Source organism: Anabrus simplex, chromosome 1 (assembly GCF_040414725.1).
Source record: "Anabrus simplex isolate iqAnaSimp1 chromosome 1, ASM4041472v1, whole genome shotgun sequence".
In the NCBI taxonomy this organism is placed as follows: domain Eukaryota; kingdom Metazoa; phylum Arthropoda; class Insecta; order Orthoptera; family Tettigoniidae; genus Anabrus; species Anabrus simplex.
The window spans coordinates 1790457445-1790482148 of record NC_090265.1 but is presented as its reverse complement, the minus strand read 5'-3'; the positions used below and the strand labels follow the sequence as shown (position 1 = coordinate 1790482148).

Genomic DNA, 24704 nt, shown 5'->3' with positions numbered 1-24704 from the left:
TTGCCATAAGACCTATCTGTGTCAGCACGACATAAAGCAATTATAATAAAAAACATTTTGAAAAAAATGTATTCTGGCCATGCAAGAATTTTCTTCCACAGGCCACGGGAAGATTGAATTTTTACTTCATTGTTGCAATTTTGAATCGCTGTGTGACAAGCGTGGCATGTCCGAAGGTTGTGCTGGCACATGTTTTTAATGCCTTGCATCATAACTCTGAAATAAAGCATTTTCAGAACGAAGTTGTATATTACTTATTTTTACCTCTACAGTACCCCCCAAAAGTTTGTAGTGACTTAACAAATTGCTCTGTATAGTCATATTGTTTTTGAAATACTATTGATATATACTGCCAGTGCTGTGAGTTTCTTTGGAAATTGGGAAGAGTTTGCTTATGAACATGGAAAACCTGAAACACACATTGAATTTTGAATTAGACAATTTGCCTAATGAAGCGAATAAGGTGATTTTTTTCTACATGTATCTTTTTTGGAGGTAGTTGTACAATTTTTTTCCCTTTGTTTAGCACTTAGGCGATGCTCCAAACATTCTGGAAGAGCTGGCAAATGGTAGTCACCCTTATTCAAAGACACTGAAATCGGCGAAAAAGCCCATGGTTGTCCTTGGTGCGGACCAGCTGGAGCGACCTGATGGAGCAGCTATTCTGTCTTTGGTGCAGAAAATTGCACGTGATACTGCTGTAGCATGTGGGGTAAGTCAATTATTGTTATATGTACAACATAGGTTATGGTTTAACTATACCATTTCTCGATGACATTGGGCATTGTCAGTACTGTGACAGGTTATCAGGATCCTGTGTTCTGTGTCCTAGCCTCTTCAGCCTTATAACACTCAGCCTTTCTTCCATGGTCAGGCTGATCTGCAGGTCTCTTCCTATCTGATCATTCCTAATTCTGTCCTTCCTTGTTTTTTGTACAGCTGATCTAAGGAACATTTTAACAGCTTGCAGTTGATTTGCTTCTCTTTTATGTATGACGTAACTGTTCAGACTATACATCACGATGGGCAGGAGATAAGTCTTAAACAGGGTCTGTTTAGCTCTCTGAGGAACCCCTTGTCCCATACTATGTTCCGTACTTGTGCTTTACTATCGACTAAATTTATTAAAACTACTATGTACATTTATCTCAAGTGCACTTGAGTTCGAGTTTTCTGGTTCCATAGTTTGTACTGACTAACTTGGCTGGCCACACAGCCCTCCGGAGCATTGAACTTCTGCTCTGCAACAGGACCTCTCACAGCACATTGTTGTACCTGGGGTAGTTCAGTCCACAATAATTGCAGTTCAAGTCCCTGGCATAGTTTAGACAGAAATACTTTTGAAAAATTATTGTAAACAACCTCATATTTTTCAGCATGTAAGGACACTTTTATTCTCCGTCCTGCAGAGTAGGGAAAATAATAGTAATCCACCATCTCTAAAGATCACATAACCGCATTTGTTGAGAATTGTAGTGTAGATACGGTATATTAGATAGTATCTTGCCTATTATATTTGTGTGTATTTTTGTGCAAACGGCAGGTTTCATTTCTTTTACAGCATAGTAAGACAAAGTAGTACTAATATTAATCTCTATATGTGTTTAACTTTGTTGGTAATCTTTGAGTACCTACCAGTAGTTCTTGCGAATATCTAAATTTAGGCCTAGTTGGAATTTTCATTTCTGTTGTGCTTAGTAAGAAGCTAAGATACGTCTGAATGTAGTTTTAACATTATTGCAGTGTAGTATAGTAACTTATTAGAAATTAGAGTGCCTATTCTATAATTTTGAGTAGTTTTGTGAATTTTAAACTTTAATGGTAATTTTCTTTTCTGCTTTTGCTTGGTAATAACATGTTGCAATTGTAATACGTCTGAACTTAGTTTAAAATTATTGTAGTGTATTGTAGTATCTTATTAGAAAGTAGTGTGTTTATTCTATTACTGTGAAAAATTTGTGTAGTATAGTACCGTCCCTGTGCTATCTGTAGTAACTCTCTTACTAAATTCTGTTGTTGTGATTAGGGTAGACTTAACTGCAGTTAAAACTTGTGTAATTCTTGTGTATTATTCTCTGTTTCCAGTAATTAACAGCAATTTTCATTGTGTTAGCGTGCTGTAGGAATAAAAATAGTACAATTAAGTAGTATTGTAGTGTAGTAGTAGTCTATATTAATTAACTTAGTGTCGTGTGATCTTTGTGAACTAACCTAGACAATATTTCTTTCCTTTCATTTTTATTTTGCACAGACTAAGTTATCTTATTTTTCCTTTTCTTTTCATTATTTAGTAAAACGTGTAGGAACTGTGGGTGTGGCCAGGTATTAAGGAGTATGAGGGAGGAGTTGGAGAGCTTGAGGAAGTTAATTAGGATTCTCCCAGAGGACAGGAAGGAAAGTAAGCAACCAAACGATGTACAGGATACAGTAGGTGTAATAGAGGGGTTGGGGAGGAAAGGGGGGGAAATGTGGAAGACAGGTGGTCTAATGTTTTAAGGGGAAGGAGATTGCAGGCTAAGGGCTCCATTCAGGATCAAAATTCAGGACAGGTGTTGGTGAGAAATCGATACTCTAACCGGTCACCACCCTCTAGGACCCCGGTAACATCCTAGCGGTGATGAGGTTAATAACCTTACCCACCAGTTGAGGGAAAAGGAGATAGAAAAAGAGAGGGAGAGAGAGGGAGAAAAAGAGAGAGAGAGAGAGAGAGAGAGAGACTGGTGTGAAGGTTGCTATTGTGTCCGCCCCAAGAGGGTAGATTAAGCGAACACAAGAGAGAACAAGGGCGAAAAAGAAGCAACAAGTCACAGTACATCAAAAAAATTCAAGGATAAAACGGCACCAGCCCACAACATGATACTAAAATTACCCAAAAGGAAGAAAAGAGAGACACTTACCCAAAACGTGGAGGAAAAGCGACTTAAGGTCCGTGGACAACCAAACAAAGAAATAGTTGCAGCGCTGCACCAAATGTGGCAAATGAAAACCAACTTTTAAGTGATATGAAAGAAAACTTTAATAGACTTTTAAAAGAGAGGTAACATTTCAAGATAATATCAGGAGTAGACCTAGGTTCATTAATAATTCAGATAATACCTTGAACCATATTGTTTAAAAGAATGTAAATACTCGATTAACAATAATTGGATTAACCTGCAAGAAATTAATATGATTAATAAATAAATACCCAATGAGGCAGCTTTAAATAAGAAAATGCAGACTACATTTAACAAAAATAAAGGAACTAAATCGTAAAAATCAACAAGAAAAAAAAACAACAGTGACCTCCATACCGTCAAACAAGATAATTAAATATTGATTTAAATGTGATCGATCACGCGTTTAAGAGAAAAAAAACAAATACCATGTTTAGTAAACAAACCGTAGTTCTATGACCTTTAGGCCGGTTGCCTTTTAACTTTACCACAATTCGTTCCAATTTCTACCAAGGGCAATTTCCAAGGGCACACGAAAATAAAGGAAGAAGTTACACATTTCGCCCAGCCAAAGAACGAGACGAAAAGACAAAAGGTAGGCCGAAATAAATCACTTTATATGAAAGAAATGCCAACGATACCAGGCAACAAAAATATTTTCAACCCAGAAGCACACACCAACAACAACAATCGCGGTAAAACAAAAAGCCACAACAATTACCCAAAAACACGTTGCCATAGTAACGGACAAGCAAAGCACGGTCTACAAATGAGAAGAAAACCAACGGTTTTAAATCAAAAATAAAACAGAGATCCCAGAAACAATGCAAAAAGAACAAAAAGGAGAAATAAATCCCAGAAGGCAAGGAACCCGAAGGAAAGCTAACCCCGCTACCTTGGAAACTGCGCCTTGGTTCACACCTTATTGTACAATCTAGTGCAAAAAAAAACTTTTACAGAATTTTACGATAAACATACTAATTTTTTTTCCACCGTGCGAACTGCATTCTAAAATTATTAATTGCCGAAACCGTTTCCTAAGGTTCACAGACGCACACGATATCCAGCACAATTTTCGAAGAGGAAGTCTTAATCCAAATATTATTATTATTATCATTACAGTATCTTGAAGTACGCCGAAACACATAAATCTTCTTGCTTCCCCAGAATTACTTTAATCCAAAACAGTTACATACCTTTGAGTCCAGAAAAATTGAGAAGTTCAAACCTTGGCCATTGTTATTGAAGACCGGCAACCACGAGGCCGTGAACTAAAGTTGTTCACCAAGGATCCTGGAGGATTATCGCAGCAAAAACATAATCCAATGAAACAGTAGGAGGCCAGCAACTAATAGAATAAGGGATAATCCCTCTTAAGTTGGTTTCATGGGGGTTTCAGCACCACCACCCGCCGCATAGCGGAACACTCACACACACGTCTATCCATGGCGGCTACAGCACGCCGACTCGCTCGGAAGTCGTTGCTAGGGGTGAACAGTAGACTCGCCTCACCACTCGCGCACGCGCAGTAGGCGCAGACCAAAACTCCGTTCAACAGCGCGCGGCATATCATAACAAAGGAGATATTGGCGAAAGCCGATTGACATAGAATTTCCAAATGGCAACACACATGCCGTCTCGAAAAGGTTATGGGGGGGGGGGGTCACAAACTGCTTAATACTGTCTCAGTCCTCCCGCCCCGAAAGACGACAAATCTGGAGCATAACACGATGATGATGTGGTGGCCACATATATACTAAATTTGGGCGAAGTAGTCCAACAGGAAACGACCACCAAGATTAACTAATTTTAGTTAGGAGTTCACATGACCAGGTTAATAGTCCAAGACACGTTTCCATATCACATAGTTTTTAGAAATAATTGGCGGGGTGCGATCAACATCAGTGTCCAGAAACGTTAACCGAGCACTCGGAAAATCACCAGAGTAAGGTTTGTCATCAAATAGAGAGCACAATGACCAGAGTTCGCCAAATATTCAGTTTCACCCAATACACATTGTTTCAATGCATCAGACAATGATATAGTTTATGACACATGACGCAGTTCACCTTGAGGTTTGGCAATTCTCACACTAATCACAGATGTACTGACCAAAATTAAACGAAAACCACATAATTATAAGTCCACGCATCCAGGTTATTTCCTCAAGCACGGTGGTAAATTAATTTTTAATGCATGAATACCTTTACAAGTCTCCTTTGATATTAAGGAAATGCATGATCTCGTGTTGCAAAAGGTTACAACAGGGGAAATGAAATGCACCGGAAAACCCGAATGGGGGCAAAACCACAAGAAGAGGGAGAAAAAAAAAGCAAACCAGGGAATTAAAGTAGGTGAGTTTTCAGTTACAGGATCCACAGATCCGCCAATTAACTTTACATAGGCAAGTTACCAACAAACTAGCTGAAGCCCAGAGCTTTCCACTTGGTCCAATATAGTACCGAAGGAAAAGAAGGGTCCATACCACGACAATTAACAAATCAAAGGGAAACTACATAAAATATACCATGTTACTCTTCCACGAAGGACACATAGCCATGGTACGTGGAGAAACAATTAACAAGAACACATAGAAACATAGGGTACAATCCAACACATAATACCAACCAGGACTAAGACAGATATCCCGAAGGATCATGAACATAACGGAAGGGAAAGCAGTAATATTATTCAAGCACAAATCACCCATAAGAAAAAAATATGTAAGTAAAGGTACAGGACCACTCCAAAGAATAGACGTCCTTGGAACATATGGTTTAGAATAGCAGGAGTTAAACTAAGAGGACACATGAAAGACCTATCAAATTACACTTTTAGATATTGGAGTGACACACACACAACCACAGAGTGGCGAACTCGTCAATCGGTCCAAGGGTCAAGAACGAGGGGTTGAGCAAGATACAAACCACACTGGGATCGGCAACTTATCCTAGTTCACCAACAAACACAGGTAAGGACTCAAGCATAGAAACCTAATTTTGAACAAACCAACGGAAAACCATTAGAGAGAAGGGACGCAGAAACCACACGAGTTACAGATAGGTAAGACAGGCAACAGTAGCATCGATGGGCAATCAGGAGACTCCTATAGGTTACCAGATGGAAAAAATCGCGATCAGTCAATCATCCATAACGGCCACATCAAGGTACAACTACCAAAAATAAATGCACGGGGCAACGTGGTACAGAATAGTAACCACAAACCTAATTCTGCGTGAGGAAGAACAAGTCGAAAATCCCAGAGCCAACAGATAACTAAGAATTGCCCACCCGAAGGTGTACTTCCTCGGAGTAGTGGATACCAAACCAACAGCCAAATCTACCGCGACACAGAGGTAAATTAAAGGACAAATCACATCCCAACCAAGGTGTCTTGACAGCCAAACAACGTAATCCAAAACACGATTACCTAAATAATGACAAGGTAGCAGCACGGGTTATTCATAGAGAGATAAAGGATAGCAATCCTCAACGCGTGCTCACAGACCACACAAAACAGCACAATACAAAGCAGAAATTACAACAGCAAACCAGGTACAGATTAAGGACTAGGTCCATCCCACAGAAGCACCAAAGGAGAAATATCCTCAGGAAGGAAGTCCGACCGTACCACCGAAACTCCACACGCCAACCAGTAGATAAGGAAAATTACACTACGTTACCAACCGTCCACAATTCAAAAGGATCCAAACAACCCACAACAACATTACCAAGTTACAACACAGGAGATACAACCATAATGCTGGCAGGAGTGCACCAACCGAACGCCCACAGAAAAAAATCGCAGACAGATTTTCTACATAACCCCAAAACGACCCCCAAAATCAAAGGTTAGGAAGATAAATTCAGCCCAAAAACCCATTACAGGAAAAATAATATAGAGGGTTCACGCATAGGAAACCACTTTTAGAACAGCCGCGAAGGGTGCCCAAAAGGAGGAGTGTCAGATCACTCGATCATGGATGAATACAAACATCAGTATCCGGAACAGAAACACCTTTAAGACACGCAGTCCATGCAGAAGGCAAGCAGGAAACTTTTCCGACACCGATAGATCGAAACACACCACAATCGGAAATCGTACAATACTAAAATGGCACAAATAGCAACCCAATCATGACTAAGCACCACACAACTTCAGACACACGCACACAATGAAAGGATGACAAAATGGTAAACACTCAGGCACCAGACACACTCCCTTACATTCCATCCCAGGCACACCATAGCTCAGCAATGATTAAGTCACAAGATGATCGAAGGGTACAGCGGAAGGAATCCGATGCGGAGCCACAGAAGAAACAAGTCATTGAAATTACATACCCAAAGCCTAGAGAAAACAGAGGGACAACAAAGCACAATTTAAGTTAGATGTCATTAGATTTCCCCAATGGAACTTCGGTAGCGCACCACATAAGCATAAGGTTAGATAACGAGGATATCTATTCCAAGGTATTAATACCACCATCACAAGACAATAAAGGAAAGGCAATTTCTAACTACGAGGATCCACACCTAGAAACAGTAACATACAAGGTACTAAATTAGAGTCACCAACACGAGGCACAGAAGGACCAGATTGACTCGCTCGCCATCCCACAGTATGTGTGCTAAATTCACTAACGATACAGGTCAGTTACCAAAGGTGCATCCATCCAGCGGAAGATGCGGTACAATTTGCCAGATCAACCGGGTTTAATTTGAGAAACATGAACGCGCCTGATACGCTTTGCTACAGGGTCACTTACCAAAATAGAAACGGGAGACAAGAACTCCAACACAGTGCACGGGCCTTGGTACCTAGGGGCAAGTTTTGCCGAAAACTTATTCACGGCCTTACTCATTGGGTAGCACTTAACATACACGAGATCACCAACATTGAATTTTGACGGTTTCCTACCTTTATCATACTGCCTTTTGACCTTTTCGTATGACACAGCTAGATTCCTTTTTGCTTCGTTCCAGATCTTTTGAACATCATTAGGCCTAGATAGGTCTGGGAGAAGATCCTCAATACATAGCAGGTTAGACATAGGGGAGTACGGAGTATAGCCAAACATTAAAGACATAGGCGTCTTACCATGGGACTCATGAGTAGCGGAATTGAAAGCATGTGCCAACCAATGCAGACAGGAGTCCCATTTGGACTGGTTGTCATGATGATACGCTATCAACGCAGATTTTAAGTTCCGATTCAACCTCTCTGCATAAGAAGGATTTGGATAGTATGGAATAGTGGTGACATGTGAAATGCCCAACTCAAACAGATACCTTTTGAAGGAGTTACTGGTGAAAGAACTAGCGTTGTCAGATACTAAGAACTTAGGTGGGCCAAAGGATGCAAAGATGGAATTTAGACAGGAGATAGAGGTACGTGAATTAGTGGACCTGGTGGGAAAGATCCAACAGAACCGGGAGAAGGCATCTATACATACAAAAATGTGGGTGTTTCCCAAGGAAGATCGGGGAAGGGGTCCTACGAAATCTATGAACAGTCGTTCCATGGGGCGCGAAGCTTGTGATGAAGACAATAATCCCACCCGGTTATTCAAATTAGGTTTGCTGATGGCGCAAGATTTACAAGATTTGACCATGTTCCTGATATCACTATCCATTTTCTTCCAAACAAAGAATTGCCTGATTTTCAAACGAGTTTTGAAATTTCCTAGATGACCGCCAAGGGGTGAACAGTGGTAATACTTGAAAATGACAGGTACCAGAACTTTAGGAACGACAATTTTGGAATTATGGTCCTTGCGACCCTTACAACAGAGAACACCCTTAGATAAGGAGTAAGGTTTTACTTCGATCCCGCTATTGATTGTATCAATGATCCTTTTCAGATCCGGATCAGTTTTTTGATGATCTCCAATTTCTTGGTACAGCAATGGGGAATCGGTGAGGATGGCACTAACTCCAACCGTATTGACAGCAAGCTCATCGACACATGGGTTGGCATTACATGTAATAAATAATAGCTAACAAATTTATGTAAATCATCCAAGACGATTTTGTATTGATTAGGTGGTCTAATAAATAACTTAATGTTATTATTTCAAACATGGGTTGGCTTCCGCACAAGGATTACCTTCAAACATCCTGCTCAAGCCATCGGCAATGACGTTCTCAGACCCACGAATGTGACGAACATTGAAATTAAAGGATGAGATCCGTAATGCCCATCTAGTTATCCTACCGGTCCTTCTTGGTCGGTTCAAAACCCAAGAAAGAGCCTGATTATCGGTCTCCAGATCAAAGTTGACGTGTTCAATGAAAGATCGAAATTTCTCCAGAGCAAACAGCACAGCTAGACACTCTAGTTCATAAATGGAGTACTTAGACTCCAGATCATTGAGGACCCTGGATACGTAGGCCACGGGCCTACGCCCATCTTCATGTTCTTGTAACAGAACGCCAGCAATAGCACGCCCGGAGGCATCAGTTTGGACAATGAAACGTTTCTCAAAATCAGGAATAGCTAACAAAGGTGCATTAATCAGTGCGACCTTCAATGAATTGAAAGCTTCCTCCTGGGCTTTACCCCAAGTAAATTTTACATTCTTTTTCCTAAGGTCGTTCAACGGGGCAGCCACTTCAGCAAAGTTAGGGATGAATTTTCTAAAGAAATTGACCATACCAATGAATCGAGCAACGCCCTTGACATCTTTGGGAGGTGGAAAATCCCTAATGGCTTGGGTTCTGGAATGATCTATGGAAACGCCTTCAGAAGAAACTACATGTCCCAAGAAAGACATGCTGGGTCTGGCGAAAGCTACCTTTGATAACTTCACTGTAAGGCTGGCTTTCCTTAACCGTAGCAATACTTCCCTAACGTGCACCATATGTTCCTCGAAGGTATTCGAATAAATTAATAAATCGTCCAGGTAATTAAAGACATAGCTGAACTTAATGTCAGAGAGAATGGAATTTAACAACCTCGACAACACAGCTGCTCCACAGCTGAGTCCGAACGGAAGTCTGAGGAACTCATACAAGTTCCAGTCGGTGATGAAGGCAGTGAGGGGAATTGATCTCTTCGATAAAGGCACTTGGTAATAAGCCTGGTTCAAATCCAGGACAGTGAAAAATTTCGCACCTGAGAACCATCCAAAACAGGTATGAAGGTCGGGTAGAGGAATAGATTGGAGTACAATCTTACTATTTAGGGCCCTATAGTCAATCACAGCACGATAACCACCAGAAGGTTTGGGTACCAAGAACACAGGGGACGCATACGGGGAAGTCGAAGGTCTGATCACTCCGTCTCTCTCCATTTGCTCAATGATTTTCTTTAATTCCAACATACGGGGTGGGGAAAGGCGATAAGGAGGGGATCGAACAGGCTGCAGGTCAGACAACTCAATGTCATACTCGAGTACGTCGGTCAAGCCTAACTTGCTAGTGAACACATCGGGAAATTCCCTGCAAAGATCACGAACTTGCCGTGCTTCGGCATCTCCTAAATGATTCAGGTCAAGCCGATCGATGTCACTAGACTCATCTGACTCAGGGTAACCCGCACACAAAACTTTAGGCATTTTCAAGGGAACGTTAATCAATTCAAATTTCAGGTCAGGAGAAAATTTAAAAAAGAAATTTCGACACTGAGGATCCAAAACGACACCGGCCCAAGATAGAAAATTGGTACCCAGAATAATGTTACATGATAAATTGGATGTCACCAAGCACTTGATCTTCCAAGTGAAATTCCCAATCCTCAACTTGACCTTCACAGTCCCCAAAATATTTAAAAACTGACAATTAGCCGAAACGCATCTTAGATTAGTGGGTTTTATTCCTGGAAGTTTACACGAGGATCTCTTTTGACAATACCAGGCATAATTCATCAAGCATACTACGCTTCCAGTATCAAGAAGGGCATCTACGGGTTCATTGTTGACTTCGACAAATGTGCACGTGCCAGAGGAGGGGGCATGAGCAGAAATACTATTGCACCTTGGGGGACACACCGGTCTTTTACGAGATTCAGGGTTTACCAACTTAGTATGGGCAGACCTTGCCCTTTCCCTTTCTAGTCATTGAGTACCATTTCTGTCTACCAAGGGGCAATTTCTTTTAACATGCTGTCTAGAGCCACAGGAATAGCAAGCGCCTGGACCACGTCTAACGTCAGGGCAGGAATTTCTTAGATGATTTCGGGACCCACAGTTGTAACATTTACGGGCATTCACTACTTTAGGTGTTGACGGAAGGACGGGACAATTGGTAGTAGTAGGGGGAGGGAAATTCACAGGTCTGGAGGCATCCCCATGTTTGACATCTTCAGCGAAGGAACAGGCCTCTTCCAATTCTTGAAAGGTAGTAGGGCAACGGGTTAAGGAAAGATAGGAGCGGTACGCAGGAGATATTCCTTTTAAAATTCTAGAGACCATTTCACATTCTGGCACAGAAATTCTAAAAACCTTGCAAAAGAATCGCAGATCCAGCACATAAGTTAGCAAGTTCTCATGCAGGAACTGGGTCCGGAAACAGTGTTGGGGCACAAGACTTTGGAGAGCAAGAGAGGGAATGAATTTGGAAAGGACAAGTTCATGAAAGGTACTAATCGATAAATTTTTAGAGATAGCTTCAGAAATTTCTCTCTTTAGAATCCCTTCACAATGAGGGAAGAGGGCGCGGAAAATCCCCAAATCATCGACTGAGTACACATTACCAGTCTCGGTTAACTCCACCAGAAACCGTAGGAATCGAATACACTCATCGATAGAATTTACAGAAAAGGACTTCACTCCCCGAAAAACTTCCTTTAAACAGTTAGGCGATGACGCCGAATTTAGCTTAGAAACTAAGGTTTCCAGTAAAGGAGCAGTCACACAACACTGACCTTGGGCATGGGTCGGGGACACAATTTGGTGGGAAGGGACACTCGGGGTAGGTACAGTAGGGTTAAGTCCAGTAGAAATAGAACAATTCTCCATATCTCTGTTAATCAACAGCAAATCTAAATCAGAGGTGATGCCAGAAACCACCGTTAACAATCTAGCACATTCTGACACAAAAACAGAATCAGGCTTAATAGATAATATATCCTGAATTCGGCCCGAGTAGTGGTCAGCTCTGGCCCTCAGCCGGTTTACTTGGGCTTTGGACGGAGGCAATTCAATAAATTCTTCACGAATAATATTAATTTCGTTAAGATTGTCACAGATTAGGTTAAGGTACTCACCCACTCGACTCCTGTCAATAGAAAATACATTAATGGGGACCTGGGAGTTGGCTGATAGCAAGGCAGCGCACTCAGCGACAGTACGGGCAGGTTCAAGGCCACGAATGGATAACTCGTACTCCAATTCGGCACGACGCACGAAGGAGGGGTTCGTAACGGCACGCGCCATGGTAGCAAACATAGAACAAAATAATCAAAAAAATTACACAAGATCCTTGCACTCCCTTTTACAATAGTTATTGACAATAACACTTTTAGCTTCTTAATTTTTGATTTCCATCCACCAACATTCGCCACAGCACTGCACCGCGCAAGGGTAGGAGGGGAGGAAAGTTAGGCTGCACAAGGCAGAAACAACAGAGATTAGGCAGCAGAGCAACAACAGTGGAACAACAAACAACCACCGCTCTGATACCACTCTAACCGGTCACCACCCTCTAGGACCCCGGTAACATCCTAGCGGTGATGAGGTTAATAACCTTACCCACCAGTTGAGGGAAAAGAAGGAGATAGAAAAAGAGAGGGAGAGAGAGGGAGAAAAAGAGAGAGAGAGAGAGAGAGAGAGAGAGAGAGAGACTGGTGTGAAGGTTGCTATTGTGTCCGCCCCAAGAGGGTAGATTAAGCGAACACAAGAGAGAACAAGGGCGAAAAAGAAGCAACAAGTCACAGTACATCAAAAAAATTCAAGGATAAAACGGCACCAGCCCACAACATGATACTAAAATTACCCAAAAGGAAGAAAAGAGAGACACTTACCCAAAACGTGGAGGAAAAGCGACTTAAGGTCCGTGGACAACCAAACAAAGAAATAGTTGCAGCGCTGCACCAAATGTGGCAAATGAAAACCAACTTTTAAGTGATATGAAAGAAAACTTTAATAGACTTTTAAAAGAGAGGTAACATTTCAAGATAATATCAGGAGTAGACCTAGGTTCATTAATAATTCAGATAATACCTTGAACCATATTGTTTAAAAGAATGTAAATACTCGATTAACAATAATTGGATTAACCTGCAAGAAATTAATATGATTAATAAATAAATACCCAATGAGGCAGCTTTAAATAAGAAAATGCAGACTACATTTAACAAAAATAAAGGAACTAAATCGTAAAAATCAACAAGAAAAAAAAACAACAGTGACCTCCATACCGTCAAACAAGATAATTAAATATTGATTTAAATGTGATCGATCACGCGTTTAAGAGAAAAAAAACAAATACCATGTTTAGTAAACAAACCGTAGTTCTATGACCTTTAGGCCGGTTGCCTTTTAACTTTACCACAATTCGTTCCAATTTCTACCAAGGGCAATTTCCAAGGGCACACGAAAATAAAGGAAGAAGTTACACATTTCGCCCAGCCAAAGAACGAGACGAAAAGACAAAAGGTAGGCCGAAATAAATCACTTTATATGAAAGAAATGCCAACGATACCAGGCAACAAAAATATTTTCAACCCAGAAGCACACACCAACAACAACAATCGCGGTAAAACAAAAAGCCACAACAATTACCCAAAAACACGTTGCCATAGTAACGGACAAGCAAAGCACGGTCTACAAATGAGAAGAAAACCAACGGTTTTAAATCAAAAATAAAACAGAGATCCCAGAAACAATGCAAAAAGAACAAAAAGGAGAAATAAATCCCAGAAGGCAAGGAACCCGAAGGAAAGCTAACCCCGCTACCTTGGAAACTGCGCCTTGGTTCACACCTTATTGTACAATCTAGTGCAAAAAAAAACTTTTACAGAATTTTACGATAAACATACTAATTTTTTTTCCACCGTGCGAACTGCATTCTAAAATTATTAATTGCCGAAACCGTTTCCTAAGGTTCACAGACGCACACGATATCCAGCACAATTTTCGAAGAGGAAGTCTTAATCCAAATATTATTATTATTATCATTACAGTATCTTGAAGTACGCCGAAACACATAAATCTTCTTGCTTCCCCAGAATTACTTTAATCCAAAACAGTTACATACCTTTGAGTCCAGAAAAATTGAGAAGTTCAAACCTTGGCCATTGTTATTGAAGACCGGCAACCACGAGGCCGTGAACTAAAGTTGTTCACCAAGGATCCTGGAGGATTATCGCAGCAAAAACATAATCCAATGAAACAGTAGGAGGCCAGCAACTAATAGAATAAGGGATAATCCCTCTTAAGTTGGTTTCATGGGGGTTTCAGCACCACCACCCGCCGCATAGCGGAACACTCACACACACGTCTATCCATGGCGGCTACAGCACGCCGACTCGCTCGGAAGTCGTTGCTAGGGGTGAACAGTAGACTCGCCTCACCACTCGCGCACGCGCAGTAGGCGCAGACCAAAACTCCGTTCAACAGCGCGCGGCATATCATAACAAAGGAGATATTGGCGAAAGCCGATTGACATAGAATTTCCAAATGGCAACACACATGCCGTCTCGAAAAGGTTATGGGGGGGGGGGGTCACAAACTGCTTAATACTGTCTCAATACGAGTCACTAGGTAGAACAACAGAGGGAAGATGAGGAACAGGGAACTGTTGCCGAGAAGTGTGGAAGTAGGAGAAAGGGAAGAGGTAGGAAAGGGAAATGTGGAGTAGTGGATAGGAAAAGACAGGTGGAGCAGGGTCATGGGATGGAGAAAAGGGAAGAGGAAGTAGCTTCTGCAGCTGTCAGGAAAGATAGGACTGACCAGGAGGGGAGGGGATCAAATGAGGTGGGTAGGGTTGAGGCTCTGGTCATGGGGGATTCTATCGTTAGACATGTCGGGGAAAGTGTGTGGAGGAAAGGGTACCAGGGTAGAGTGTTATCCAGGAATTAGGTTAAGGCAGATGTTGAGGAAAGTAGAAGAGAAGGAGGAGGGAAAGGAGAAGTTGGTAGTGTTTCACGTTGGTACTAACATAGTTGGGGATGTGTGGGATTTGGTAAATGCAGCACGGGTGAAGTTTAAGGAAGCAGAGATTATCAGTGGAATACTGTGTAGGAGGGATACTGGAAGGTGATTGGGGATTTAAATGAGAGTATGGAGTGGGTATGTGGGAAACTGGGAGTGAAATTTCTAGATCCTAATTGGTGGGTAGGAGATAGGGATCTGCACTCAGATGGCCTTCACTTAAACTGCAGTGGTACATATAAGTTAGGAAATTTGTTTAGAAGGGTTATAGGGAGTTACATTCAGGGAAACAGGGTGCCCTAGGGAGCGGTGTTAAGGGAACAGGGAACTGTAAATCAAGTAGGGATGACATAAAACTGTTAGTGCTCAACTGTAGAAGTACCATATTGTAAAGAAAGGAATAGAATTAAGTAATTTAATATATATATATACTTACCAGATATTGTAATAGGAGTTGAATCGTGGCTGAGAAATGATATAATGGATGCAGAAATTTTCTCATGGAACTGGAGGGTGTATCGTAGAGTTAGGATAGGAATGGTAGGAGAGGGAGTATTCATTCTGGTGAAAGAAGAATTTGTAAGCTACGAAAAAGTTAAAGATGACAAACATGAAATTCTACGGGTAAGGCTCATCTCTAAAGATAATAGGCAACTCGATGCCTTTGGAGTGTACAGACCAGGAAAGGGTAGCGCAGATGCTGATCCAGAATTATTTGATAAGATAATCAGCTATGTGGGAAACGATAAGGAAAGGAACGTGATTGTAGCGGGTGATCTCAACTCCCCTTCCTATAAATGAATATTTGCCCCAGTTTGTCCTCTTGAATTCCAACTTTATCTTCATATTGTGATCTTTCCTACTTTTATAAACGCCATTCAAACTTATTCATCTACTAACGTCATTCCACACCATCTCTCCGCTGACAGCTCGGAACATACCACTTAAAATACCAATATAATGGTCCGTTATTGGACATTATAAATTTTCCAGCTAACTCATTCTTGGTTGCCTGCGTTTCGCCCTCGTGTGCTAAGTTAGGCTCGTCAGTTGGGACTTAGCACACCACCCAAGACGCAAGGCTGGTGCATACCGTGGAGGCCACTGCATAGGCTATTTGAAGCCATCAGCAGTGCCAATGCACTATGAGAGCCATGTCTCATTTCCAAAAATAGATGCCTGCCTGGCCATCAAATGATGTAGATGTTGATTCCCATAGGGAACCTAAAATATTTGTCCTGAATGAGTAAATTTATAATACCAATATAATGGTCCGTTATTGGACATTATAAATTTTCCAGCTAACTCATTCTTGGTTGCCTGCGTTTCGCCCTCGTGTGCTAAGTTAGGCTCGTCAGTTGGGACTTAGCACACCACCCAAGACGCAAGGCTGGTGCATATCGTGGAGGCCACTGCATAGGCTATTTGAAGCCACCAGCAGTGCCAATGCACTGTGAGAGCCATGTCTCATTTCCAAAAATAGATGCCTGCCTGGCCATCAAATGATGTAGATGTTGAGACCATTATATTGGTATTATAAATTTACTCATTCAGGACAAATATTTTAGGTTCCCTATGGGAATCAACATCTACATCATTTGATGGCCAGGCAGGCATCTATTTTTGGAAATGAGACATGGCTCTCACAGTGCATTGGCACTGCTGGTGGCTTCAAATAGCCTATGCAGTGGCCTCCACGGTATGCACCAGCCTTGCGTCTTGGGTGGTGTGCTAAGTCCCAACTGACGAGCCTAACTTAGCACACGAGGGCGAAACGCAGGCAACCAAGAATGAGTTAGCTGGAAAATTTATAATGTCCAATAACGGACCATTATATTGGTATTATAAATTTACTCATTCAGGACAAATATTTTAGGTTCCCTATGGGAATCAACATCTACATCACATACCACTTAGTCGAGCAGCTCTTCTTCTTTCTCTCAATTCTTCCCAACCCAAACATTGCAACATTTTTGTAACGCTACTCTTTTGTCGGAAATCACCCAGAACAAATCGAGTTGCTTTTCTTTGGATTTTTTCCAGTTCTTGAATCAGGTAATCCTGATGAGGGTCCCATACACTGGAACCATACTCTAGTTGGGGTCTTACCAGAGACTTATATGCACTCTCCTTTACATCCTTACTACAACCCCTAAACACCCTCATAACCATGTATGATGATAAACGGGGATAAAAGTCAGGTTGTGAGTTTCACAAATAGGAAAGGTCCTCTCAGTTGTAAGTACTGTGTTGATGGGATGAAAGTTCCCTTTGGGGATCATTGTCAGTATGTAGGTGTTAATATAAGAAAAGATCTTCATTGGGGTAATCACATAAATGGAATTGTAAATAAAGGGTACAGATCTCTGCACATGGTTATGAGAGTATTTAGGGGTTCTGGTAGGGATGTAAATGAGAGAGCGTATTTGTCTGTGGTGAGACCCCAACTACAGTATGGTTCCAGTGTATGGGACCCTTACCAGGATTACTTGATTTGTTAACAGGAAAAAATCCAAAGAAAAGCAGCTCGATTTGTTCTGAGCGGTTTCCGACAAAAGAGTAGAGTTACAAAAATGTTGCGAAGTTTGGGCTGGGAAGACTTGGGAGAAAGGAGACGAGCTGCTCGACTAAGTGGTATGTTCTGAGCTGTCAGTGTAGAGATGGCGTGGGAGGACATCAGTAGACGAGTAAGTTTGGATGGTGTCTTTAAAAGTAGGAAAGATCACAAATGAAGATAAAGTCTGAATTCAAGAGGGCAAATTGTGGCAAATATTCGTTAGGTAGGGATTGGAATAACTTACCAAGGGAGATGTTCAGTAAATTTCCAATTTCTTTGCAATCATTTAAGTAAAAGGTTAGGAAAACAACAGATAGGGAATCTGCCACCTGGGCGACTGCCCTAAATGCAGATCAGTAGTGATTGATTGATTGATTGATTGATTGATTGATTGATTGAGCTCGCAATGGGCCACTGGTAACCAAATAAACTGTTCATCTGGTCGAGGTCGTTTAGTCAGTTGTTCCAGCTTCTTTACCGGTGTATGAAAATAAGGCCTGGCAAGGACAATCAGCTCTGATTTAGTTAATTTGTTATAATCGTCCAATCCAGCTGGTAGTGAAATATTCTTTGATGTAATCCAGGATATAATTTCAGGTTTCAGCCATGATATGTTCGGGTTTTTAGATGAAGGATCGACCATCGTATGATATGGAGCTTGATCTATAACGACAGCCGACGTTTGAGGCAATAAACTCAGGACTTTCCTGAACCATTCTTCATAATGAGTCAAGTTCAACTCATTGTAGTAATCACCACTTCCTTTCTTGCCAATTAAACAAAGTTCTGCACCGTCAAGAAAACCTTCACTTCCGATGTGTAAAATTATGCTGCGTTTTCCAGCTCCAGACGGTGTTTTGAACCCTCCACGCCATCTCTAAATTTACTGAATGTACCCTCTGTACAGATTATAGTTGCCAAAGTTGTTTTCTAAAGCTTCAACCACGTTTTCTTGCCACCCGTATTTCATAGTGTGGTTCTGTCCGCACCAGGTCTCGTCTGTGAAGAAGGTCTTGTAACCCTGTGCTCTTAAGTCTCTAATTCGTCTAAGGTAGGTATTACAATAGAGTAAAATAATATATTATTATTGGTCCACCTTTTCAATACAAAATGAAAATTACATAGGGACTAGTTTCGACCTAGTAATAGGTCATCATCAGCCTGAAGTAAGTCAGAGATCGAAGAAAACATAAACAATGTAAACACAAGTACAGTCTCTTTAAAGGTACATACCAAGTGGGAAGTTGAGTAGAGATATATTAAAAATAATAACTCATCCAAATTGACGAAGCACTGAGCGGAATTTATGTAAAGTTCGGTGCGCCGTATATTATAAAAGACCACTGTGCACTAAATGATGCAATAAAGAAGAATAGTAGGTTGAATGCTGGCTTCTTCTTAGCTGTTGTATAATCGAAGAAGATTACGTCGTGTTTTATAAGGTATTGATAGACGTCAAAATACATGGATGTTGGAAGGCTCTTCAGTTTTTTTGAACATGGCAATAGTTGCGTGTGGAGGCTTAGGAAACCAGAGAAGCGTTATATTATGTTAAAAAATAGAGATCCTTAAAAAAGTCCCGTGCGTTGTATAAATTGTGGAAATGGAAATCGAAAAAACTTGGTTCTTAAGCGATAATGTTGTTCATTCAGAGATCGATTGAAAATAAAGAATCGTAACATAGTCTTCTCAAGATGTTCATAAACCAGAATTAATAGACGATGCGAAGTATGATGCTAGGAGAAAGCTCTTCTGCTTCTGGAATCTTGAAGGACGATGGATGTTTCACGAGGTGGAGCAACATATATGGAGTTAAATAAAGGTGGAAATAAATTCGCAGTTTCTTCTTTAAAATACGATACCTTGAACATGTCAATGCCCAAAAACACAATAAATTTTCTGCAGTTGGTCAGCACATGAATGATTGTAATCATAAATTTACTGACATTAAACAAGATATGACAGTTCTCAAAATTATGAATAAAGGACCCCTCCTTAACATAACAGAGAATTGCTTTATAAATTTAGACCAATATTTCAATCCCAATTTCAATCTCAATGACATTTCCGAAAAATCAAACATTCTTTTTGACCTGCTAATTCAACTTTTCAGACAATCAAAATCTAATATTAAAGGTCCGATTGTTCATTCTGTTTTTAGCACTTTTCTTAATCTTTCTTCCATATTCCCACATCCCTCAGCCCCACCTTAAAAAAAAAAAAAAAAAAAAAAAATCTCAGACCTTTATTTTCCTTCCTTCACCTCAAAAAAAAAAAAAAAAATCCGACCTTTATTTTCCTTCCTTCACCTCAAAAAAAAATCCTTTGATCCTTACCTACCTTCGTTTCTCTCTTCAGATATAAAAAAATTCCGTTGATCCTTACCTACCTCCGTTTCACGCTTCAGCTTAAAAAAAAAAAAAAAACTCAGACCTTTATTTTCCTTCCTTCACCTCCTCAAAAAAAAAAAAAATTATATATTCTTCTCCTGCCTTCATTTTTCTTCCCTCACCTCCTCAAAATTTCCTTTGATCCTTTCCTACTTCCGTTTCTCTCTTCAGCTCATCACATCACGCTTGAGTTTTCCTTTTGACATATTATAAAAAAAAAAAAAAAAAATATCTTACTGTCTTTTATTCAGAATCAAATTTATGGTCCGCATTGAACTGCGAATTTATTTCCACCTTTATTTAACTCCATATATGTTGCTCCACCTCGTGAAACATCCATCGTCCTTCAAGATTCCAGAAGCAGAAGAGCTTTCTCCTAGCATCATACTTCGCATCGTCTATTAATTCTGGTTTATGAACATCTTGAGAAGACTATGTTACGATTCTTTATTTTCAATCGATCTCTGAATGAACAACATTATCGCTTAAGAACCAAGTTTTTTCGATTTCCATTTCCACAATTTATACAACGCACGGGACTTTTTTAAGGATCTCTATTTTTTAACATAATATAACGCTTCTCTGGTTTCCTAAGCCTCCACACGCAACTATTGCCATGTTCAAAAAAACTGAAGAGCCTTCCAACATCCATGTATTTTGACGTCTATCAATACCTTATAAAACACGACGTAATCTTCTTCGATTATACAACAGCTAAGAAGAAGCCAGCATTCAACCTACTATTCTTCTTTATTGCATCATTTAGTGCACAGTGGTCTTTTATAATATACGGCGCACCGAACTTTACATAAATTCCGCTCAGTGCTTCGTCAATTTGGATGAGTTATTATTTTTAATATATCTCTACTCAACTTCCCACTTGGTATGTACCTTTAAAGAGACTGTACTTGTGTTTACATTGTTTATGTTTTCTTCGATCTTTGACTTACTTCAGGCTGATGATGACCTATTACTAGGTCGAAACTAGTCCCTATGTAATTTTCATTTTGTATTGAAAAGGTGGACCAATAATAATATATTATTTTACTCTATTGTAATCACAGTTCAATACGGATCTATCATTATGAAACTTATTTCTTTTAATTAAGGTAGGTATGTCGGGATGCAGCAACTGTGGAATTTATAAGAGGCAATAAAATTAAAGCCGGCCCCGTGGTGTAGGTGTAGCGTGCCAGCCTCTTACCTGGAGGCCCTGGGTTTGATCTGGATCTGAAGGCTGGTTCGAGGTCCACTCAACCTACGTGATTAGAATTGAGGAGCTATCTGATGGTGAGATAGCGACCTCGGTCTAGAAAGCCAAGAAGAACGGCCGAGAGGATTCGTCGTGCTGACTACACGACACCCCGCAATCTGCAGGCCTTCAGGCTGAGCAGCGGTCGCTTGGTAGGCCAAGGCCCTTCCATGGCTGTAGAGCCATGGGGTTTGGTTTTTGTTTTTTAATAAAATTAAAGGTTGAAATTAAACGAAAAGCTGTGTTCGTTGCGTGTGTGATTACTACTGAATGCGGCAACACTGGGCCCGATTTCACTATCTGGCCTGCTGTTAATCGCACGGTCCGGCGTACGCAAAACCTCCTTTCAATATAACTCTTCATAAATTTGGTACCACACTGCACGGTTACAGTTGTTGTAGTGTCTGATAACCATGACTGAGCGCTTCAAAACAAGCCCAAGTTTGGTGCTGAACATTTATCCTGGGCTGAGAAAAAGTTGCTTTAGGAAAATAAGTACTTTTTTGGGGTGGCTTAAAAAAATTGTAACTTGAGTATTACACTACAAATACATGTGGTTATAACATATAAAAATTTCATTACCATCTGACAAGTGGTTTTCCTTGTATATATTCCTAAGTGAGCACTTCCTAGAGAAGAAGCCAAAAACCCAGCCAATATTTAATACAACCACAAATAAAAAATATTTAATAAATGTTGAAAACAATGTGTCTTATGTGCGCTAATGTAGAATTAAACAAGGAAAATATTGGTATAAGTTGCATTACAATAGGCCTATTGGTTTGTTTGTAATTAAAGCCTAAACTTGAGTGTCCATAATAAAAAATCCGACAGTAGTACAGACCATCTCACTTGGGAGTCTTGTTTCTTATTGACTGGACTAGGGGACTAGGTGTTTACACAGATGATGTATGATATTATACTGAGCCCATTCTATTTTATTAACCCTTAGCAGTCAAATAAGTTGGCTGATTACATAAGTCGTATTTAATTTTCTGGAAAAAAAAAAAAAGGGGGTGGTGTATTGCTATCTGTTCATAGGGTTGAAATGTTCTTAATAAAAGTCTTGAATGGAAATAATTTACTCGAATGCAGGAAATGCCAAATTTATATGTATACTTCTCTTATTTACCTTTAATCTATAACACGTTTCAAAGCAAACAGCCTGATGAAGGCTCAGTTTATCATTGGAAAGTTTCGTAGAAGAAATGGTTTTGTCTTTCCTTGTTCTGTCTGTTTCTGCAATCAGCACAGACTGTTGTAATCCTCAGAGTCCGGGCTAGATGAAGCCGAGCGCGTAGAGGCGCGCGGCTGTGAGCTTGAATCCGGGAGATACCGTATTTCACGGCATAATCGTCGCCACCGCGTAATCGTCGCATCCTTTATTTTCAATACAAAAATCGGACTTTAAACCTTTAATTACATAATCGTCGCACGTCCAAATTTTGTTCACTAATCTGGTTAAAAGGTAAATGGAACTGCAACGTAAGTTGCACATGAATGCGCAATTTAAATACGTGTATGGTTTATGGGCAATTTGGCAACACAGTCACGTTTGTGACATGTTGCACAACGTATAAATAAATAATACCGGTATATGTACGACGCATGGCTTACCGGTAGACTATCGGCAGTTTGACAACGTGGTCGCGAGACAGTGTACTATTTATTCACCACCTACATATTATGAGTTCCCATTTGAAACACGTAAGGCTGTAAGTTATCGCTTATCGGCAACGTCGCCAGGAAATACCGGCTAGGTAGGTTGAATGGACCTCGAACCAGCCCTCAGATACAGGTAAAATTCCCTGACCCGGCCGTGAATTGAACCCGAGGCCTCTGTGTAAGAGGCAAGCACGCTACCCCTACACCATGGGGCCGGCTCCTGTGTTATTGCGCACGAAGTGAAATCCAAGACGATAACGCAGATTTCCACGGAATTATTCAGCCGAATTATTTACGATGTCTCAGTTGTCATCGCTAGACTCTTATCTTACTACTACGTCATAAGTGTCCGGGCATGGGATGAAAACTTTTATCCAAACAGTCAAGATAATTATTATCCAATGCTATTAAAGTTTTATTTTATAAACTCGTCAGTAATGTAATGTAAAATCATCAATAACTGGGAAGAAATATTAACCTAATTACCGTATGTTTAAAAGAAATTGAAAAAAATGAATGTTTGTTACTGACGTCTCGGAATACAGTCAACTATACAGTAGATTTACACCGCGCTAGCTAGAGCTCCGGTTTGCGAGCTCTGCGCAAGCGCAGTAGTGTGTCGCAACCAACGAGCTAAACTGATAAATTGTTACATACTTCCTTGCTGCCTAACAGTATTGGCTGCTCTGGAATGGACAGATCACAGGTGCATTTATTTGTTTCAGATTTACGTGATTACTGTAGACATGTGTGCGTGAGAATTTAAGTTTTTAATTTGTGTTTTGGGTGTTTGCAGAAATAATTTGTTTTAATAGTGAACAATTACGGAAAGTCATTTATATCGCAAAACATTAACGTGTGAAGCATTTATAAGCGATTATGGGTAAATATAGAAACTATTCTGCGGGCTTCAAGCTAAGCGTAATTGCCTTCGCTGAACAGCACAGGAACAGAGCTGCAGAAAGAAAGTTTTCTGTGAGTGAAAAGTTGGTGCGTGACTGGCGGAAAGTAAAAAAACAAGCTAAAAAGCACAAACCCTTCTAGACGCGCGTTTAGAGGTCCTAAAACAGGGAAGTTTCCTATAATTGACGAAGAAGTGTTTAGGTACGTCAGTGAAATACGTAACAATGGCTGCAGTGTATCATATGAAATGTTACAAATTAAGGGACAGGGGGTAGCGCGCAAACACAACATTACATAAAATAAACTTCATTATAAAGCCCGTATTGTCGTGAGTATACGTTACATAATGGACTCATTCCAAATTTTTTGAAGTTCAATCAAAATAAGAACAACAGTTCTTATTGGCACAGAAAAACCCAATCTAGGTCTAATTCATTATGGATCAGGAATGAAATTAAGTTTCTACACAGGAAAAAAATCTTTACTTAACACAAAGTTATATGAAGCACATCTGTTTGCTTCGTCCTCCCTAACCCCTCTAGAATGGGATTCTTTTCAGAAATTCGCTCTTACGAAGATAGAGAATGTAATTGTCAAAAAATAGGCCACTTTAGACAACAAATTCAACTCACTTTTGCGTAATAATAGTCACAATAAAAACTTCCTTCCATACAATAGGCACATCAACGATTCCGACTCGGAAGACGTGAAGTTCCATGATCCGGTTATAAATCTTTCTAATGCCCAACTTAGCGCTTCGGATATCGAAATTTTAGAGAAGGGCCCTAAATTCAATTGGCCTACTGCTTTTAAGTTGAAAGATGCCATTACTATCACTGCCGAAACTGAAAACGCCATACAAAAACTACCAATTGACAGCCAAACAGAAATCAGACTTAATATTCG

General features: G+C 40.4%; 1 protein-coding gene across 2 annotated transcripts in view; it reads left to right on the top strand.

Annotated features, from left to right (window-relative positions):
- Nucleotides 1-24704, top strand: part of ND-75 (NADH dehydrogenase (ubiquinone) 75 kDa subunit) — a 155846-nt gene that overhangs the window by 77819 nt on the left and 53323 nt on the right. For both annotated transcript variants that reach the window (XM_067138625.2, XM_067138626.2), the window contains exon 10: nt 527-712. In XM_067138625.2, the coding sequence (XP_066994726.2) occupies nt 527-712 (186 nt within the window). The remainder of the gene's footprint in view (nt 1-526; nt 713-24704) is intronic.